The following is a 17,414-nucleotide window of genomic DNA, read 5'->3' as shown; positions in this document are numbered from 1 at the left end:
TTTTCCAATTTGGATGCCTTTTATTTCTTCTTCTTGTCTAATTGCAGTGGCTAATACTTCCAGTACTATGTCAAACAGGAGTGGTGAGAGTGGGCATCCCTGTCTTGTTCCTGTTCTAAAGGGAAATGGTTTTAGTTTTTGCCCATTGAGTATGATGTTAGCTGTGGGTTTATCATATATAGCTTTTATGATGTTGAGGTATGATCCTTCTATTCCCACCTTGTTGAGAGTTTTTATCAAGAAAGGGTGTTGGATTTTGTCAAATGCTTTTTCTGCATCAATTGATATGACTATGTGATTTTTATCTCTCAATTTGTTTATGTGATGTATCACATTTATTGATTTGCGGATATTGAACCATCCTTGCATTCCTGGGTTAAACCCTACTTGGTCATGGTGTATGATCTTTCTGATGTACTGCTGGATCCTATTTGCTAGAATTTTGTTGAGGATTTTGGCATCTACATTCATGAGGGATATTGGCCTGTAATTCTCTTTCATTGTGTTGTCTTTATCTGGTTTTGGTATTAGGGTGATGCTGGCTTCATAGAAGGAGCTTGGAAGTGTTCCTTCCTCTTGAATTTTTTGGAATAGTCTGAGGAGGATAGGTTTTAGTTCTTCCTTGAATGTTTGGTAGAACTCTCCTGTGAAGCCGTCTGGCCCCGGGCTTTTGTTTGCCGGAAGCTCTTTGATGACTGCTTCAATTTCTTCCATAGTTACTGGCATGTTGAGCTGTTTAGATTCTTCCTGATTGAGTTTTGGAAGGTTATATTTTTCTAGGAATATGTCCATTTCCTCCAGGTTGTCCAGTTTGTTGGAATAGAGTTGTTCGTAGTATTTTTTAACAATCCTTTGTATTTCGGCGGGATCTGTTGTTATTTCACCTCTTTCATTTCTGATCTTGTTTATTTGGGTCCTCTCCCTTTGCTTCTTGGTGAGCCTGGCTAGAGGTTCATCAATCTTGTTTATCCTTTCAAAGAACCAGCTCTTGGTTTTGTTGATCTTTTGTATTGTTTCTTTGGTCTCTATGTCGTTTATCTGTGCTCTGATCTTTATTATTTCCTTCCTTCTGCTTACACTGGGCTTTTCTTGTTGCTCTTTTTCTAACTCTTTGAGTTGTTGGGTTAGGTAATTTATTACCCCTGTTTCTTGTTTTTTGCAGTAGGCTTGTAGAGCTATGAACTTCCCTCTCAAGACTGCTTTCGCTGTGTCCCATAGATTTTGGATTGTAGTGTTTTCATTGTCATTTGTTGTCATGATGTTTTTTATTTCTTCTTTGATCTCTCTGGTAACCCAGTCATGGTTTAATAGCATGCTGTTTAGTCTCCATGTGTTTGATTTCTTTGGGTTGTTTTTATTGTAGTTGATTTCCAGTTTTATGCCACTGTGGTCTGAGAAGATGCTTGATATGATTTCTATCTTCTTGAATTTGAAGAGACTTTGCCTATGTCCCAACATATGGTCTATCTTTGAAAATGACCCATGTGCGCTTGAGAAGAATGTATATTCTGTGGCTTTGGGGTGAAATGTTCTGAAGATGTCAATTAATTCCATCTGGTCTAGTGAGTCATTTAGGATTGATGTTTCTTTGCTGATGTTTTGATTAGAGGATTTGTCCAATGGTGATAGTGGGGTATTAAAGTCTCCTACTATGATTGTATTGCTGTCAATGTCTCCCTTGATATCTTCCAGGAGTTTTTTTATGTATTTGGGTGCTCCTGTATTGGGTGCATATATGTTTACCAGAGTTATTTCTTCTTGTTGGATTGCTCCCTTTAGTATTATGAAATGGCCTTCCTTATCTCTTGTTATGTCCTTCAGTTTGAGATCTAATTTGTCAGAAATAAGTATTGCTACCCCAGCTTTTTTTTCAGTTCCATTTGCCTGGAAAACCTTTTTCCATCCCTTCACCCTCAGTCTGTGTGCGTCTTTTTTTCTGAGGTGGGTTTCTTGTAGACAGCAGATATATGGGTCGTGTTTTCTTATCCAATCTGTTACCCTATGTCTTTTGATTGGGGCATTTAATCCATTTACATTTAAAGTTATTATTGATAGGTACTTATTTGTCGCCATTCCTATTCTTTACCCCTGTGTTACTTCTTCGCTTCCTGTTTCTTTCTTTCTTTCTTTCTTTCTTTCTTTCTTTCTTTCTTTCTTTTTTTTTTTTTTTTACAGTAGACCCTTTAGCATTTCTTGCATTGCTGGTTTGGTGGTAATAAATTCCCTTAGTCCTTTTTTGTCTGTGAAGCTCCTGATTTCACCTTCAATTTTGATTGACAGCCTTGCTGGGTACAATATTCTTGGATTCAGCCCCTTCCTTTGCATGACTTTGTATATTTCATTCCATTCCCTTCTGGCCTGATGAGTTTCTGTTGAGAAATCAGTTGCTAGTCTGATGGGGGTTCCTTTGTATGTAACTTTCTGTTTCTCTCTTGCTGCTTTTAAGATTCTTACTTTGTCGTTGGTGTTTGCCAATTTAATTATAATGTGCCTTGGCGTCGGTCTTTTGGGGTTCATTTTGCTTGGGACTCTGTGAGCTTCTTGGATTTGTGTGGGTTTTTTCTTCCCTATATCTGGGAAATTTTCTGTCATTATTTCTTCAAAGAGGTTTTCTATTCCTTGCTCAGCTTCCTTTCCTTCTGGAACCCCTATTATGCGGATGTTGTTTTGTTTCGTGTTGTCCCAAAGTTCCCTTAGACTCTCCTCCTGCCTTTTAATTTTTTTTTCTAGAAGTTGCTTTTCTTGGGTATTTTTTTCCATCTTGTCTTCTAGCTCACTGATGCGGTCCTCTGCTTCTTCTAGTCTACTCTTGATGCTTTCTATTGAGTTCTTTACAGCAGCGATGTCATTTTTCATTTCTTCTTGGTTCTTCATTTCCTCTTGGTTCTTGCTCATATTGTCGAATTTGTCTTCCATTCTTTTCAGCCACCTTATGACCATTTCTCTGAATTCTTTTTCTGGAAGGTTGCTTGCCTCCATTTCGTTTACTTCCTTTTCTGGTGATGCCTGCTTTTCTTTCATATGCGGGCTGCTTCTTTGTCTCCCCATGGTCTCTCTTCTCTGGGTGTCTGGTTATGCAGTTCTCTCTCTCCTGGGTTGATTTAAAGGCACAAAATACAGCACTACCAGGTACAACTCATAAGGCACTGAACAGGAATGTATTCACGATATTAATAACCTCCAATAAAGGTGACCACCAGAGAAAGGCAAATTAGGTGATAGAAGAGAAAGAAGAAGAGGAAAAAAGAAAGAAAGAAAAAAAAAAAGAAAAAAGGAGTGTGAAAATGAAATTGGGAAAAGGGAAAGTAAAGAGAAAAAAAAAAGTAAGAGAGACAAGAAATTGACTAAGAGAGAAAGGGGAACAGACTATATATATTGGGGATAAAACTCCAATAGAACAATCACTAATCCCAGCAAATGCCAGCAACAAGTGCCTGGGGATTAGTACAAACTACAACACCAACTAATATGGAGTGAGGCAAGGGAAAGCTGAAGCACAAAACAAACAAAAAAATAAATAAAAGAAGAATAAGCAAAACAATCTCACAAAAAAAGCATAAAAATTGGATATAATCTACATTCAAGCAAACAACAACAAAAGGACAGAGATAAGGACAAGTTTATGGATAACTCAGACAGCGAAGGGAAAGGTGTATGTGGACTTGGAGCAGGGGATTGGAGATTAGATATGTAAGGAGGGTGAAATTTTAACAAGGGGTAAACAGAAAGAATAGGGATAATCTAAAGCAGTAAAAGGGTAAGACAAACAGGACACTGAAAAGGGGGAGGTTAGGAAGAGAGTGATGGCCTAAAGGTAGAGTTGAGATAGAGTAAAACGATGCTAAAGGAAAGATAAAAAATAGAATGTAGAACCCTAATCCCAAAATAAAATGAAGAGAAAATAAAATGACACTTTAAAAAAAAAAAAAAAAAGATAAAATAGCAGTAGTAATAATACGGATTGAAAATAAAAATGTAATCATTAAAAAGGTAAAATCAAGTGATGAAAAAAGAAAAAAAAGTTTCTTGATTAAAAGATGCAAAAAATGAAAATTTAAAAAAAATAAAAAAATAAAAAAAATAAAAGGTAAAAATAATATGTGGAGTAGTGAAGGTCATTCACTTCCTCTGTTTTTCTGTTTGGCACGCCTGTTTCTCAGTCCAGACAGTATTGCAGTTCCCTGCGATCCACTGCTCTTCGGTGTTGTAAGCCAGTCCTGATTTTAAGCAGGCGGTGTGTCTTAATTTCTCGTAATCCTTTATTTTTGATTACACAAGAGTCAATTTGTGATTCAGCCCCTGGGTGGCAGTGTTTCTGGATTGACTTCCGGGTCTATCTATGGCCTCTCTAGGCAGTGTTAGAGCCTTCTTTCCCTGTGGCACTCGCCACGGGCCTGTGGGAGTGGGCTGCCTCAGAGCTGGCTCTCTGATGGTCACTCCCCGCTCCAATCCCCAGGTTCCAGAAAAACAACCTTCCCCTGCAGTCTCCCAGGGTGTCCCCAACTGGGTGATCCTATGTATTGGGCTTAGTAATCAGAAGCAAGGATTTGAAGAGGAAAAAGCCCAAGTGTGCGAATTCCGGGACTGCGAGTAAGCCCAGGCACCCAGGGAGCGCACGGGCTGCGCGTAAGTCTGGACTGCCTGAAATTCTTAGGGTGTCCCTGCACTTCAGATCAAAATGGGTTGCTTTTTAGAGTGCCCTTCTCTTAGCAGCTCTGAGGACCCCTTTCCACAGTCACAGATCACGCCAGCCCCTACAGCCACGGATTTTTCTAGGCACAGACTTCCCTGGTCCTCCAGCTCCCGCAAAACGCGCGTTCCTCTCTCCCGCCGGGACCAGAGACCTCACCTTATCCCAGGCGAAATCTGACCTTTCCGTGGTGGAGTGTAGAGCTTCTCTGAACCCGTGTGCTTGCGCCAGTTGGGGAGCGTTGTTCTGGGGCTCGCAGCTGTTCCTGGGGTGCCGCCGTTGTGGATTCTCAGGCTTCAGATAAGCTCCACTTTCCGGATCAAGATGGCGCAGACTCCGCGTCCAAGCCCGCAGCTCCTGCCACAATATTTTTAATTTAATTTAAAAAGGCCCACCGCTTGCATCTGTAGGCGCTTATGGCGTGCAAATGGTTAAGGAGTGCATTCAGTTGTGCTAAACTTTCTCTAACCTTTAAATGGTTTTTGTTAAATGACAAAAAAGAAGGTGTAGTGAAACCTTTTGATGGAATTTCTGGAGCACTCGTTTTTTAGCTAGAATGTATGGCAGAACTCTGGGCTTAGAGAACACTTTCATTCCCCTCCTATACTTCTCTTCCATGCTGGCCAGTATCCTGGAATCTGTTGTGGGCTAGTCAGGGCTTGACCGAGGGATCCTATGGCCCACGTGGTCTGTGTACCCCAAAGACGGAATCTCCCTGTAATGCCTTAGCCACCTGTGCTTCAGTGATGAATCATATAAAGGTGTGATGATAGTCAAAGGCATATAGAGATGCCTCTTTCCTATTTCCCCTCATGCATTCCTGCCACCCAGCTCACTAAATCCACAATTTCTAGGATCAAAAAAATACTTAGATAAAGACCTTGTACTATTAGAATCAAAGTGGGTGACATAGAATATGTATTCTTCCAATGACTTTTTCAAACCAAGATATTTCCAGGTGTAGGAATAATAAAGACATATTGTCAGTGACACCAGACACTACTGAGGAGATGGAGTGGTCGATCATGGGTTCCTGAATGAATGTGAATGAATGAAAGAATAAATTAACATGAATGGAGAGCATTAAACAGAAATGATTTCACAGTGCTGCCTGGGCCATCCCAGCTGAATGTGCAGTTATTGTTTAACATAAATTTTGTACCCAAGGAAGTGCCTGGCATGAAATCACTCTTTTAAATATTTATTGAATAGATGGGTGAATAGGAGGGAATGGAATAAATTAGAAAATAGCATTAATGATAAGAAAAAGGTAGAATCTTAGAGCAGGGTCCTTTTATCAAAAACTGTTGACTATATTTAATTAATAAATATGTGCTTGTTCTCTGTTAGGCCATATGGAAGATGGTGAGCACACTGGCATTAACCAAGTAACAACACATGATCACAGATAATAAGTGCCCTGAAGGAAAACTCTTCCACTTCCACAGACACTAATACAGTGTGGTGGGTGTGGGAGGGCAGGGCAACTTGGGAGCTCATTTTGAGCCCAGATATGTTTTCATTAAGTAAATGCTGCTATACTAGTAGTTTCCTTCTATTCCTAGATGTTCCTAGAAACTCACATTTAAGAAGAGTTGTTGTTTTTTTATTTAGATATGAGCAAATTTTTCCTTCAACATATTCAATGGTATCTAGTCTACCTAGTGTCTTTAGGTAGGCCAATATCTAATGGTTTTGGGTAATGTCATTTGAATAGTACTCATGGACAAGTCAAGCAAGCAGTTTGATGTTGTGGTTAAATATATGTGTGTGATACCTAACACAGTGTCACAAATTCCCACAAATAGTTGTTCCTTTGAATGAAGGCACTATTTCTCAGTGTATTCCTCCAGTCTCCAGCTCTATGGATTATGTTATTGGGAGAAAAATAAGAAAGGGGGAATGAGAGTCAGACAAGTTTAGGAAATGCTGTATTAAACAAAATCATGCAAGTTTTCTTATCTGCAGGTCTTCTTATGGCCTTCCATAGGCTGACTTTTTTGTAAATTTCCAAAGGGTGTGTTTGTTTTTTGGGTTTTTTTTAGTTAACAACCATGGAACCTTTTTCTTGCAGAAGCCCTCTAGGTACTAGTGTACCATGGAACACACTTTTAGAAAGTCTGTGTTTTCTAGAGCATAGACAGAGCTGATCCTCACAGCCAACTGGCCTGGAGGTCAATTCCTCCCAGTGATACCAACAACAATCAAGACTTAACTACAACAAGGCTGTACACACAGTCCACAAAGGGGTGCACCAAGAGTGTCCACCTCAGGTAACTGGGGAGGCCAACCCACTGGGCCATATAAGAAACCTAGCACACAAAGCTACCTTACCAACTCAGGGAAGCAATGAAAATGCGGAGACAAAGAAACAGATCACAAACGAAAGAAATGGAGGAAAACAAACAACTGAATATAGAATTCAAAACCACGGTTATAAGGCTTTTCAAGAATATCCTAGAAAAGGCCGATAAATTTAGCGAGACCCTCAAAGATATGAAACAGGACCAACTAGAAATTAAACATACACTGACTGAAATAAAAAATATTATACAGAGACCCAATAGCAGACTAGAGGACCACAAGAATCAAGTCAAAGATCTGAAATACAAAGAAGCAAAAAACATTCAACTGGAAAAGCAAAAAGAAAAAAGAATCCAAAAACTTGAAGATAGTGTAAGAAGCCTCTGGGACAACTTCAAGCATACCAACATCCAAATTATGGGGGTACCAGAAGAAGAGAGAGAGCAAGATAATGAAAACCTATTTGAAGAAATAATGACTGAAAACTTCCCCCACCTGGTGAAAGAAATAGACTTACAAGTCCAGGAAGTGCAGAGAACCCCAAACAAAAGGAATCCAAAGAGGACCACACCAAGACACATCATAACTGAAATGCCAAGAGCAAAAGACAAAGAGAGAATCTTAAAAGCAGCAAGAGAAAAACAGTTAATTACCTACAAGGGAGCACCCATATGATTGTCAGCTGATTTCTCAACGGAAACTATGGAGGCCAGACGGGAGTGGCAAGAAATATTCAAAGTGATGAATAGCAAGAACCTACAACCAAGATTACTCTACCCAGCAAAGTTATCACTCAGAATGGAAGGTCAGATAAAGAGCTTCACAGATTAAAAAAAAAAAAAAGCTAAAGGAGTTCATCACTAATCCAGTATTATATGAAATGCTGAAAGGTATTCTTTAAGAAGAGGAAGAAGAAAAAAGTAAAGATAAAAATTATGAACAACAAATACATGTCTACCAACAAGTGAATCTAAAAATCAAGTGAATTAAAAATCTGATGAACAGAATAAACTGGTGAATTTAATAGAATCAGGGGCATAGAAAGGGAGTGGACTGATAATTCTCAGGGGGAAAGGGGTGTGGGGGGTGCAGGAAGAGACTGGACAAAAATCGTACACCTATGGATAAGTACAGTGGTGGGGAGGTAAGGGCAGAGGGTAGGGTGGGAACCGGGTGGAGGAGAGCTATGGCGGGGGAGGAGAAATAATTGTAATAATATGAACAATAAAGATTTATTAAATTTAAAAAAAGAGCTACAAAAGAAATGCTACATATAAAAAAAAGAAATTCTGTGTTTTCTAAATACAAATGGCTTTGTCTGGGATAGAGGCTGGATTAAAGGTGATCCATTAATATTATGAATCCATTAATATTCATAATCATTCTAGTAAATTTAATTCATCAAATTAACTGCTGTTTTTAAGCAACAGACCTTGAGACAGCTCCATTTCCTAAGAAAGAAGTCCAGGTTGTGAGGCGGCTCCTGGAGTGTCAGCAGTGGGCGCTGTGGTGAGGCTATGGGAATATCCAAAGGTGGATGATGGAAGTTGGACCAACTCTCCCCAGGGCTTTCTTACTCTTGTTTAACTCAGGTTGAATGTTGATCCCACCCCAATATTATATTTTAGCTCATTCTTATGGACCCAGGGATGACATGAAACAGGTAAAAAGGTAAAATATCACCGAAAGTGAGTGATTTACTCCCTCCAGATAGGCATAGTTTTCCTTTCTAAAAATTTTAAGCAGTCTCTCCCCAAATAACCCAAGACCGCGGGGCAAGAGTATAAATATGGATCCACATAATTGAAGTCTTAAGTATGTGAAAGTGACAGATCAAGCTAAACACTGTGAGATAAAGTATGTTCTATCCTCTTACGTTGGCAACCATACCTTCCGTATCCCTAGGAGGCCAGGTCTGAGTCTCTAATTCATGACTAGCTTGGAGTTCTGCACCGACCCAGTGTCACAGGGTTCAGACTCTGGTCCCCTCCCTCCCACATCTGGCTCTGTCCTGCACAGGGAAGGGTCTCATTCACGCACAAAGGTGTGTGCACCTGAGCACGCACAGCCAAGCTCTGTCCACAGTCCCAAACACCCCTACACACCCGTGTGCACCCGTGGCTGTGAGATCTGCTCTCAGGAGACAATACATGGGCATGGGCCTTCACGAGCCCTGGACGAGCACTCTGAGCTCTTTGGGCAAGAAATTGTAGGGAACCCGGGGGATGGTGCTCACTCTGGACAGGCTCTTGGCTCTGGCCCTAACGGGTCTCACCCTGTGAGAAGGGGTGTAGCTGGGAGGCAGGGGGGCGGGCAGAGCTAGGCAGGTCTCAGCCAGCACCAAAAGGGTATTTGGAATTGAGAATAAAGCCCCTGTGAAAATCACACTAAAAAAAGCTGCAGTCTTTGCAGCTACCCCCAGCCTCTGGGGGAAAGAAAAGAAGAAAAAGGATATTTCTTATTTGAATTTAACTACTTCTGAAAGCCTCCGGTCAACTTTCCTTCCTGTTCTGCGAGGTGAGATGATTTCCCCTTTGGCACTGAAAGGGAAACTAGATCAGTTGTGTGAAAAACCAAAAATGATACATTTTCTCAACTTCAAACTTGTCCCAAGGCTTTCTCCCACACTGTGTTAAATAATAGAAGTCTTTTTAATTGAATTTCTTTGTGTGTAGCATATGCTGGGCGACATTATGCCAGCATCTTGCTCTAAGCAGCAACTCGTTCTTCATAAAAGCATTAAGACCCGGAGCGACGTTCTGCATGTAGGGAAGGAACACAGGCCGGCAGCAGCTTGAATCCACATAAAATCAGCGCCTCTGAAATGTAATTGTGAAAACACGTTGCGACAAACTGGGAAGTGGGGGAGAATGAAACCAAAAAAAAAAAGAAGAGAGGAAGGGAGGAGGAGAGACAGTACCTTTGGCACAATTGTCTACAGAATCAAAGCTTTAATGTGTTTAGTGTCCTAGCATTCTGACTGCAGGCTAATCTCTATATTCATTTCGCCTTGAAAGCCACCCCCCTTTAGAGGGGGATTGTAAGTGGACGTGCTGTGGCCCGAGGCAATATCTGTAACACATGATTGTGTTTTTCACCCCTTCCAGGATCCTGGAGCTTCAGCAGAATGGTGACATGGACATCCTGAAGCACAAGTGGTGGCCAAAGAATGGCCAGTGTGACCTGTACTCCTCAGTGGACACAAAGCAGAAAGGAGGTGCCCTGGACATAAAGAGCTTTGCAGGGGTTTTCTGTATCCTGGCTGCTGGGATTGTCCTCTCCTGCTTTATAGCCATGCTGGAGACGTGGTGGAACAAGAGGAAAGGCTCCAGGGTCCCATCCAAAGAGGTACTTGACTGGGAGCTTGGGCAGTGCGCTAAGCCAAGGAGCAGGCTGTATCTGCAGGGAGGATGATTGCAAGGAAGGGGAGAAAGGGTTGCAGGGGAGCGGGGGTTGCTTCTTGTCTTGAAAAGTGAAAATAAATTTGTGAAGCCTAAAAATTGGTAAGGCCAATATCAATTTCCATTTTAGGACATCCCAGATAGATGAAGAGGAGACTAAAGAGGGTTTGAAAGACTGATAATGTTATGGACCTTAACAGGCTTTGAAATTCTCCCAAATCTCAGGATAGAATTTAAGTCAATGACTTGTTAAAGGCTGTGATTGCCTTGACCAGTTCTTTTTATTGCCATGACTTGTTTAACTTGTACCTAAATTATTGGGGTCTCTAAGATTCTGCCTAAGAAATCCAATTTTACAGTAAAATAATTAGAATTTTCTCTTTACCGCCAGTGACTGCTGCCCTCTATCTGTATGTAGACTTAAGAGAAATAGTTATGTTTTTAGCTCTGATGACCCTAAGTTTAACAAATCCACATCATGGAATCATCTAAAATTCAATATTTCTCCTTTACTCTTGAGTTAGCTCAACTCCAAGTCCATATTAAAATTTTTCCAGAGATCTGAGAGAATACTCACAGAATTACACATAATATTTATCTTAAAGTGGCATATGTGCCTTGTTTTCATAAAAAATTATGGGATTTATAACTATCTTATTTCTACTGGACCAAAAATGTGAAAATATTTAAAATAATAAAATCATATTCACTAAAGCTTCACAAATTGAAATGAAAACAGCCTGAATTTGCTGAGTGGTCTGATTTGCTGGATAGTTTCAAGGAAGAGTTTAAACTTACTATAACTAGACCTTGGCTAACTGATGCCTAGAGCAAGTCCTGACAGGATCTGCTTTAATGCACAAATAAAAATGGCTTCTCGCTTGCATACGAATTTTTGCATGGTAATGTAGTCTTTCAAACATATTGTTTTCTAGTCTAAGAATTCCTTCCTACCACTTTATATGCAAAATTGATCAGCACCATTTATAAGGAAAAGCCTGGCTTAGCAAAGATAAATCTTTGCTTCCTATTTGTCTGAATGATCATACATTCTGCATTAGTGAAGGATAAACTAAAAACTAATCAGATTTTACTGTAGTATTTTCTTTGTGGAATAAGTTTCTGGTATCTTTACTGACACTGATTCAATGCAAAAGACCACATTAATGCAACATTAGAGCTGAGACTCCATATTCTCAAAAATCTGGAAATTAAGGACTCCCCAAGCTCCTTATATGTTGAATTACTATATACGATATTAAATTTTTGCACTATTATATCTGTTGATGGATGACTACATTATAGTTACTGTGGGAACCATAAAATTATCTCTCAACCCTCTAAAGTCTCAGTGATAACACTGCATTAATGGATATTTTTATTAGATTTTGAAATGAGAAAGGAGAAGGAAAACACTGATGCACTCAAAATATTTTTCACTTAGGAGCACTGTAATAGCACAATAAAAAAACCACATACTCCATTCTAACTCATGACAGCTAATCCAGATCTTATGAACAAATATTTTATTTTATGATTAATAGATATTTTTAGATCCTTGAAAATTTGATTTATTGAACCTGGCTATAAATAAGATTGAAACAAAGAACAATTTTATTTCTTGCCAGTTTTATTTTTTAAATATTGGGCTTTAACGCTCACATTTAGTGAAAATCTTAAGGGATTTATGGATTGATTTCAACTCCAGAAATCTGAGGTTTTACTTTCTTTTCCTTTATTAAGCACCTTTTTACTAAGACTCCATTATCCTAGCTCAAAGCATCTTTGATTTAGAGACCATGTAGCATATACCTGACACTAAACTAAAACTGCGACTCACATGTCAGGACTTGAAGAGGTCTCTAAAAGTCCCGCTGACCTCACAGGATCACCTTAGGTACGAGGTAGCTTGAGTGTATGAAGTCCCTCAGTTAGAAATTGATTCTCTTGTGTTGGATGTTACTCTCTCCAAACAATCTTGCATATCTTTAGCCTAAGGAGAAATAACACTATAATAATCACTAGCATTCTAGTGTGAACTAGCGTATCAGCATATTGTACCACTTATCTCTAAGAATGGAAAGTTAGAGTTAGGAGTGAGTAGTGAAAAGGAACAAATATTTAACTTGGAATAAAATACCCTGAAATAAGACACCATGTGTAAAGAAGAGGTGGGGGAAGAAGGGGAATAAGTTGCCAAAACCATACTTTTTCTTTGTACAATTTTGCCTGGGTCTGTCGCTGCTCTTATAGAAAGCAATCACCCATCTACTGCTTCCATATTTTGTAGCTGCATGTGGCATATGCTTATTTTAGAACTTGAACTGCAAGAAAAATATTTATTATAGATAACCTTATCTCAGAATCCTATTGGTACCCCCAACAGTGCCTGGCTCATATTAGGTGCTCAATAAATACTTGTTAAATGAATAAACCCCAAAGTTCAGTTCATTACATATCATGTTTGCTGAACTACTTTTTTTTTAACCATGGAAGCTAGTACTGATGAGAACCTTATCTTCTTTTTCTTCATCTCCAGGATGACAAGGAAATTGACCTGGAGCACCTCCATAGACGTGTAAATAGCTTGTGCACAGATGACGACAGCCCCCATAAACAGTTTTCCACCTCGTCAATTGACTTGACCCCTCTGGACATTGACACTTTGCCAACACGACAAGCACTGGAGCAAATCAGTGATTTCAGGAACACTCATATTACCACAACCACCTTTATCCCAGAGCAGATCCAGACTCTTAGCCGCACACTGTCAGCTAAAGCTGCCTCTGGTTTCGCTTTTGGCAACATGCCTGAGCACCGAACTGGCCCTTTTAGGCACAGGGCACCTAATGGGGGCTTTTTCAGGAGTCCTATAAAAACAATGTCATCTATTCCTTATCAACCAACTCCTACCCTGGGGCTCAATCTGGGTAGCGATCCAGACCGAGGCACCTCCATATGAGCATCAAACAAAATCTCTTCACTGTTTCTTTTGTAGGACTCCCTTTGCAAGGAGCAACTGTAATGTTGTGGGACTAACATGGATGTAACATTTTTCTTTTTAATCAGGATTATTAGTAACAATTCTAGCTCTTTCTCCCTCCTCCCTCTTCTATTTCTGTCTCTTTCTCTCTCTTTTTCCCTCTCTTCTGATACATTTCCTTCTGCTATTATTCATTACTCAATTTGTTCCCCCAGAATATAGTATACTAGGATCCAATTAGTCCGCTTTTCATATACTGTACTTCAAGTATAGGAAATGTGCACTGAGAATACTAAAAGTATATATGCAGGATTAATTTTACATAAAGGCCTCTTACGTAACATTTCTCTATTTTTTGAAGATGTAATTGCAATAACTTCAGTATTTCACATTCTTCTGCTGCATCCATACAATGCTCCACACTGCTGTTGAGTGTCCTTTAACTGTGGACCAAAGGCAACCCCTGCAGTGTCTATAAAATACTTTAAAGACCATTCAGGCCACATAATATGAGAATGCAATTTTGTAGGATTACAAAAAAAGCCATTAATATGCCAGTCAAGACTACAGTTAAAATTACTCTTGCACTGCAACAGTGCATATGACCTTTATGTGATTGTACAGTATTAAAAGTTTTTTCTTATGTACAGTAAACTTTATTATATGGCAGAAGCCTCTATTGTGTTAAATAAATTAGTATCTCATATATATACATATATATGTACCTATATAATGTGTATATATATATTGAAAGGCGGCCATTGCTATTGCAATTCATTTAATAAAGCTTTAGTTTAAAAAAAGAAAAGCATTGTATACAGGAACTATGTATAGTGCAGGGGGTCTTTTCAGTTAGAAAAGGCAGGTTGCTTTAATGTTATTCTGATTCGCATTGTTTGCCAACAGAGAATATTTTATACTTTTGTTATTAAAACATCCAGAGCGATTTAATATTTGTTCCTAGATGTAACTCATTTGAATAGGTTTTGCATTTGTTATTCAGCAGTGTATAAAGCTAACCTTGGTAATAATTTTACTTTTAATTCATTATCTAAATGGGGAAAGCTATTAGCCGAACCACATCCGCAACAGCACATAGAGCTCTATGAGAGTTTAAACATAGATCATTGAAGGTTGATAAAGTCTCTTCCAAAGCAGTAAGCCAATTAACACAACTGTAGTTGGGGAGAGGTGGGAGCCCTGAAGAAATATTGATGTGGCCTTAATTACTGTCATACATTATCCTAAAAAAGAAAATATAATAACCATACTGGGCTCTCTACTAAACCCCCTTTCTTATTCTGTTCTATTTGGAGGAGTTACGTATTTTTTACATTAGTGCCAAGTGTCTAGAAGGATGACAGCAAAAACAGTGCCTCTTTGTGCACAACCCTTTTAAAGTAGCATTCTTACCTGTTAGAGATGTAAAATGAACTTTGTTTGTAATCCTTAAATTAAAACGTGTTAAGTAGGAAGCAAGAACTTATCCTGTGTTCTTAGCAGCCATACACTTATTTTACTCTAATTCATTCTGTGGCTAGGATTGATGTAGGAACCAACCTATGTGATTTGCTTTAGAAGAAATTAAAAGGTATATTCTTAAGGTATATTATATTTTGATGCTAATTCTGTTCTGGGGAGCATCTTGTACTGTCACTGTTTTTGTACTAAATCTTCAAATATTGTCTACTGTGTAAGGCAGAAAAATTTCTTATCATGCAAAACCATTTTGTTTCCAGGGTAACAAGTACTTAAGTGCATGCACAACTTGTTTTCCCTTGTAACACTCATGATCTCATCCACGACTCTGATTTTAAAACTAAAAAAAAATTTAAAATAAAAAAAAATAACTTTACAAAAAGCTATATAGGGACATACCAGATGTTTCAGTGATTTTAGCTATCAAACTGTTAACCATGTACAATATTTAAAATAGGCCTATTTTGATGTATTGCCTATTATACAAATACACAAAACACTTTTTGGAGGCCTCAGTTATGAGTGGCAGAGCTTTCTGTGTATAATTTGTCTAAATAATTTGTCTAATAAAAATGTTTTCTAAACTTGCTCTCATACCATAAATTCTTAACTATAAAATTTGAAAATGCTTACTTCCTCACCTATTGAACTGAATTTTTCTAAAAATTTATCTTGAGTTCATTAATGCATAAAACACATTAAGTTTTGCTAGTCGAACTTTGCCAAAATGTGTGGCTCTCTAAAAACAATATTAAGTGATGTCCTAAACCAATGAAATACTGCTTTTCTGCTATTTGAGACTATTTGAACCCACAATATATTTGTTTTTCTTTATGGATGTCTCTGTGAACACTTTTTTGGAACAGATTTATCCTATTGTGTATAAACAGTACAAACACTATAATAGCAAAATGAAGGTGTGTTGCATCAAAAAAGAAAATCAAAGGTAACTATTATACTTAGAATTTACTTATTAATAATTGTTTTGCTGTTAGAGAAATAGTCATTATGCTGAATCAATTAATTTGAAGTTTAATTGTCTCTAAATTATTTCTAATACATTATTGCATTTGAACAATAATTTATCTTGCATTTAAATTACTCAATGGTTTTCTACCTGGAAATATATTCAATAGATTAAAACTTCTGCTATTCTAAATCCCATTAAAAATGAAGTTTTCAAATGTTGGAACCAGGAGGAACTGTAGAGATCTAGACCAGTGGTCGGCAAACTGCAGCTCGTGAGCCACATGCGGCTCGCGAGCCGCGGTTTGCCGCTCTGTTGACTAATGAGTTTGCCAACCACTGATCTAGACCATCTAGGGAATTAAGATGCCAGGAAGCTGGGACTTGCCCACAAGTTTGTCATTCTGAAGCTTAAAACTGGGTCTTTTTTTTTTTTTTTTTTTAACTCTGCCGTGTCCCATTCGGTCACATTCACTGGTCCTCATGGATTTTAAAGGTAGGGATGGCTCTGGTACATGCCTCCACCCACTATTCTGGCCCAGCTGAGGCTGTAAGTCTCTAGGGACCTTCCTTCCTGTCTGGGCCCACACGGAGCATCCTATTCAACTGCTCCCCTTACAGATGGGAAAGTGAACACCTTGGCCTACTTCCCCAAGGTTGTGGCTCCTGGCAGCCATCAGTCCAGGTCCTGCTTCTGTCTACTGCTACTTCCTTTAACCATTGTCTGTCCTGGTTCGCACCACTTACACCAACAGGGCTATAACAAGACAAATACCTTATATCCATGTGCTTCTATTCTTCTGATACAGTCAATGTATTCCTTTGGTGAATCATTAAGAGTTATCACTTTTAATCACTCAGAAGTTATGCACAAGTTTGGATTTAATCATATATTAGAAAATTGTACGACCTCCTTTCTTCCTCATACATATCAAACTGCAGGCAATTTGTCATTTTCTTAATTATGTTATTTTCCATTTCCTTTAGTTTGGGATTGGTTGTGAACTGAATAAATACTTTTAAAAATAGACTTTACTGAATGGTACTTTGCTTCATCAATTAAAAAGAAAAAAAAAAAAGACGCAAAGACCCATTTACCCCACAAAATGCTTTCTAAGCCACACAATTGGATAACAATCTATTAGTACTTTATAGTCAGAATTTTTGGAATAGTGGTACACATTCTGTATTATGAGTGTAGTAAATAAAGCAGAACTAAGAACTTCTGTGCTGGTAAACATGGGTTTTATCCTTAAATATATATTTCATGATAATTGATAAAATACAATGGGATCACTAAAAATTGGCTTTCTTCTGCAGTGTTTTTATTTCTAAAAATAGATTATAGTCCCAATCCTGTGATCAGACATTAATAAATAGCTAGCAATTATGGGCATAGTTATTATTTCAACAAAATTTAGTAGATACCCAACCCCCATAAGATAGCATAAGTGAGTTCCCTTGGGTGGAAATGACTTACTGACATTGAAAAATCAGGAAATAAAGCTATTTAGATTTGATAGATTTAATTCAGTCCTATTAGTATTTACTAAAAACCTCATGTGAAAGCCACTATGCTAAGTAGTTGCAC

The 17,414-nt window shown here is 38.5% G+C and overlaps 1 protein-coding gene across 4 annotated transcripts in view; it reads left to right on the top strand.

The window, feature by feature from the left end:
• The window catches only part of GRID2 (glutamate ionotropic receptor delta type subunit 2), a 1,502,079-nt gene that overhangs the window by 1,446,504 nt on the left and 38,161 nt on the right, over nt 1-17,414 (top strand). For 3 of the 4 annotated variants that reach the window (XM_080647670.1, XM_080647671.1, XM_080647672.1), the window contains 2 exons: nt 10,102-10,342; nt 12,935-15,446. In XM_080647670.1, the coding sequence (XP_080503796.1) occupies nt 10,102-10,342; nt 12,935-13,357 (664 nt within the window). In that variant the 3' untranslated portion in view covers nt 13,358-15,446. Of the gene's footprint in view, nt 1-10,101; nt 10,343-12,934; nt 15,447-17,414 lie in introns of those variants that run through there. The other variant, XM_080647673.1, reaches the window with a different exon arrangement.

The sequence above is a fragment of the Plecotus auritus genome, assembly GCF_963455305.1.
Source record: "Plecotus auritus genome assembly, chromosome: 1".
Taxonomy (NCBI): Eukaryota; Metazoa; Chordata; class Mammalia; order Chiroptera; family Vespertilionidae; genus Plecotus; species Plecotus auritus.
Note: the sequence above shows the minus strand (reverse complement) of the source record. Positions and strands in the feature narration are given on the sequence as shown.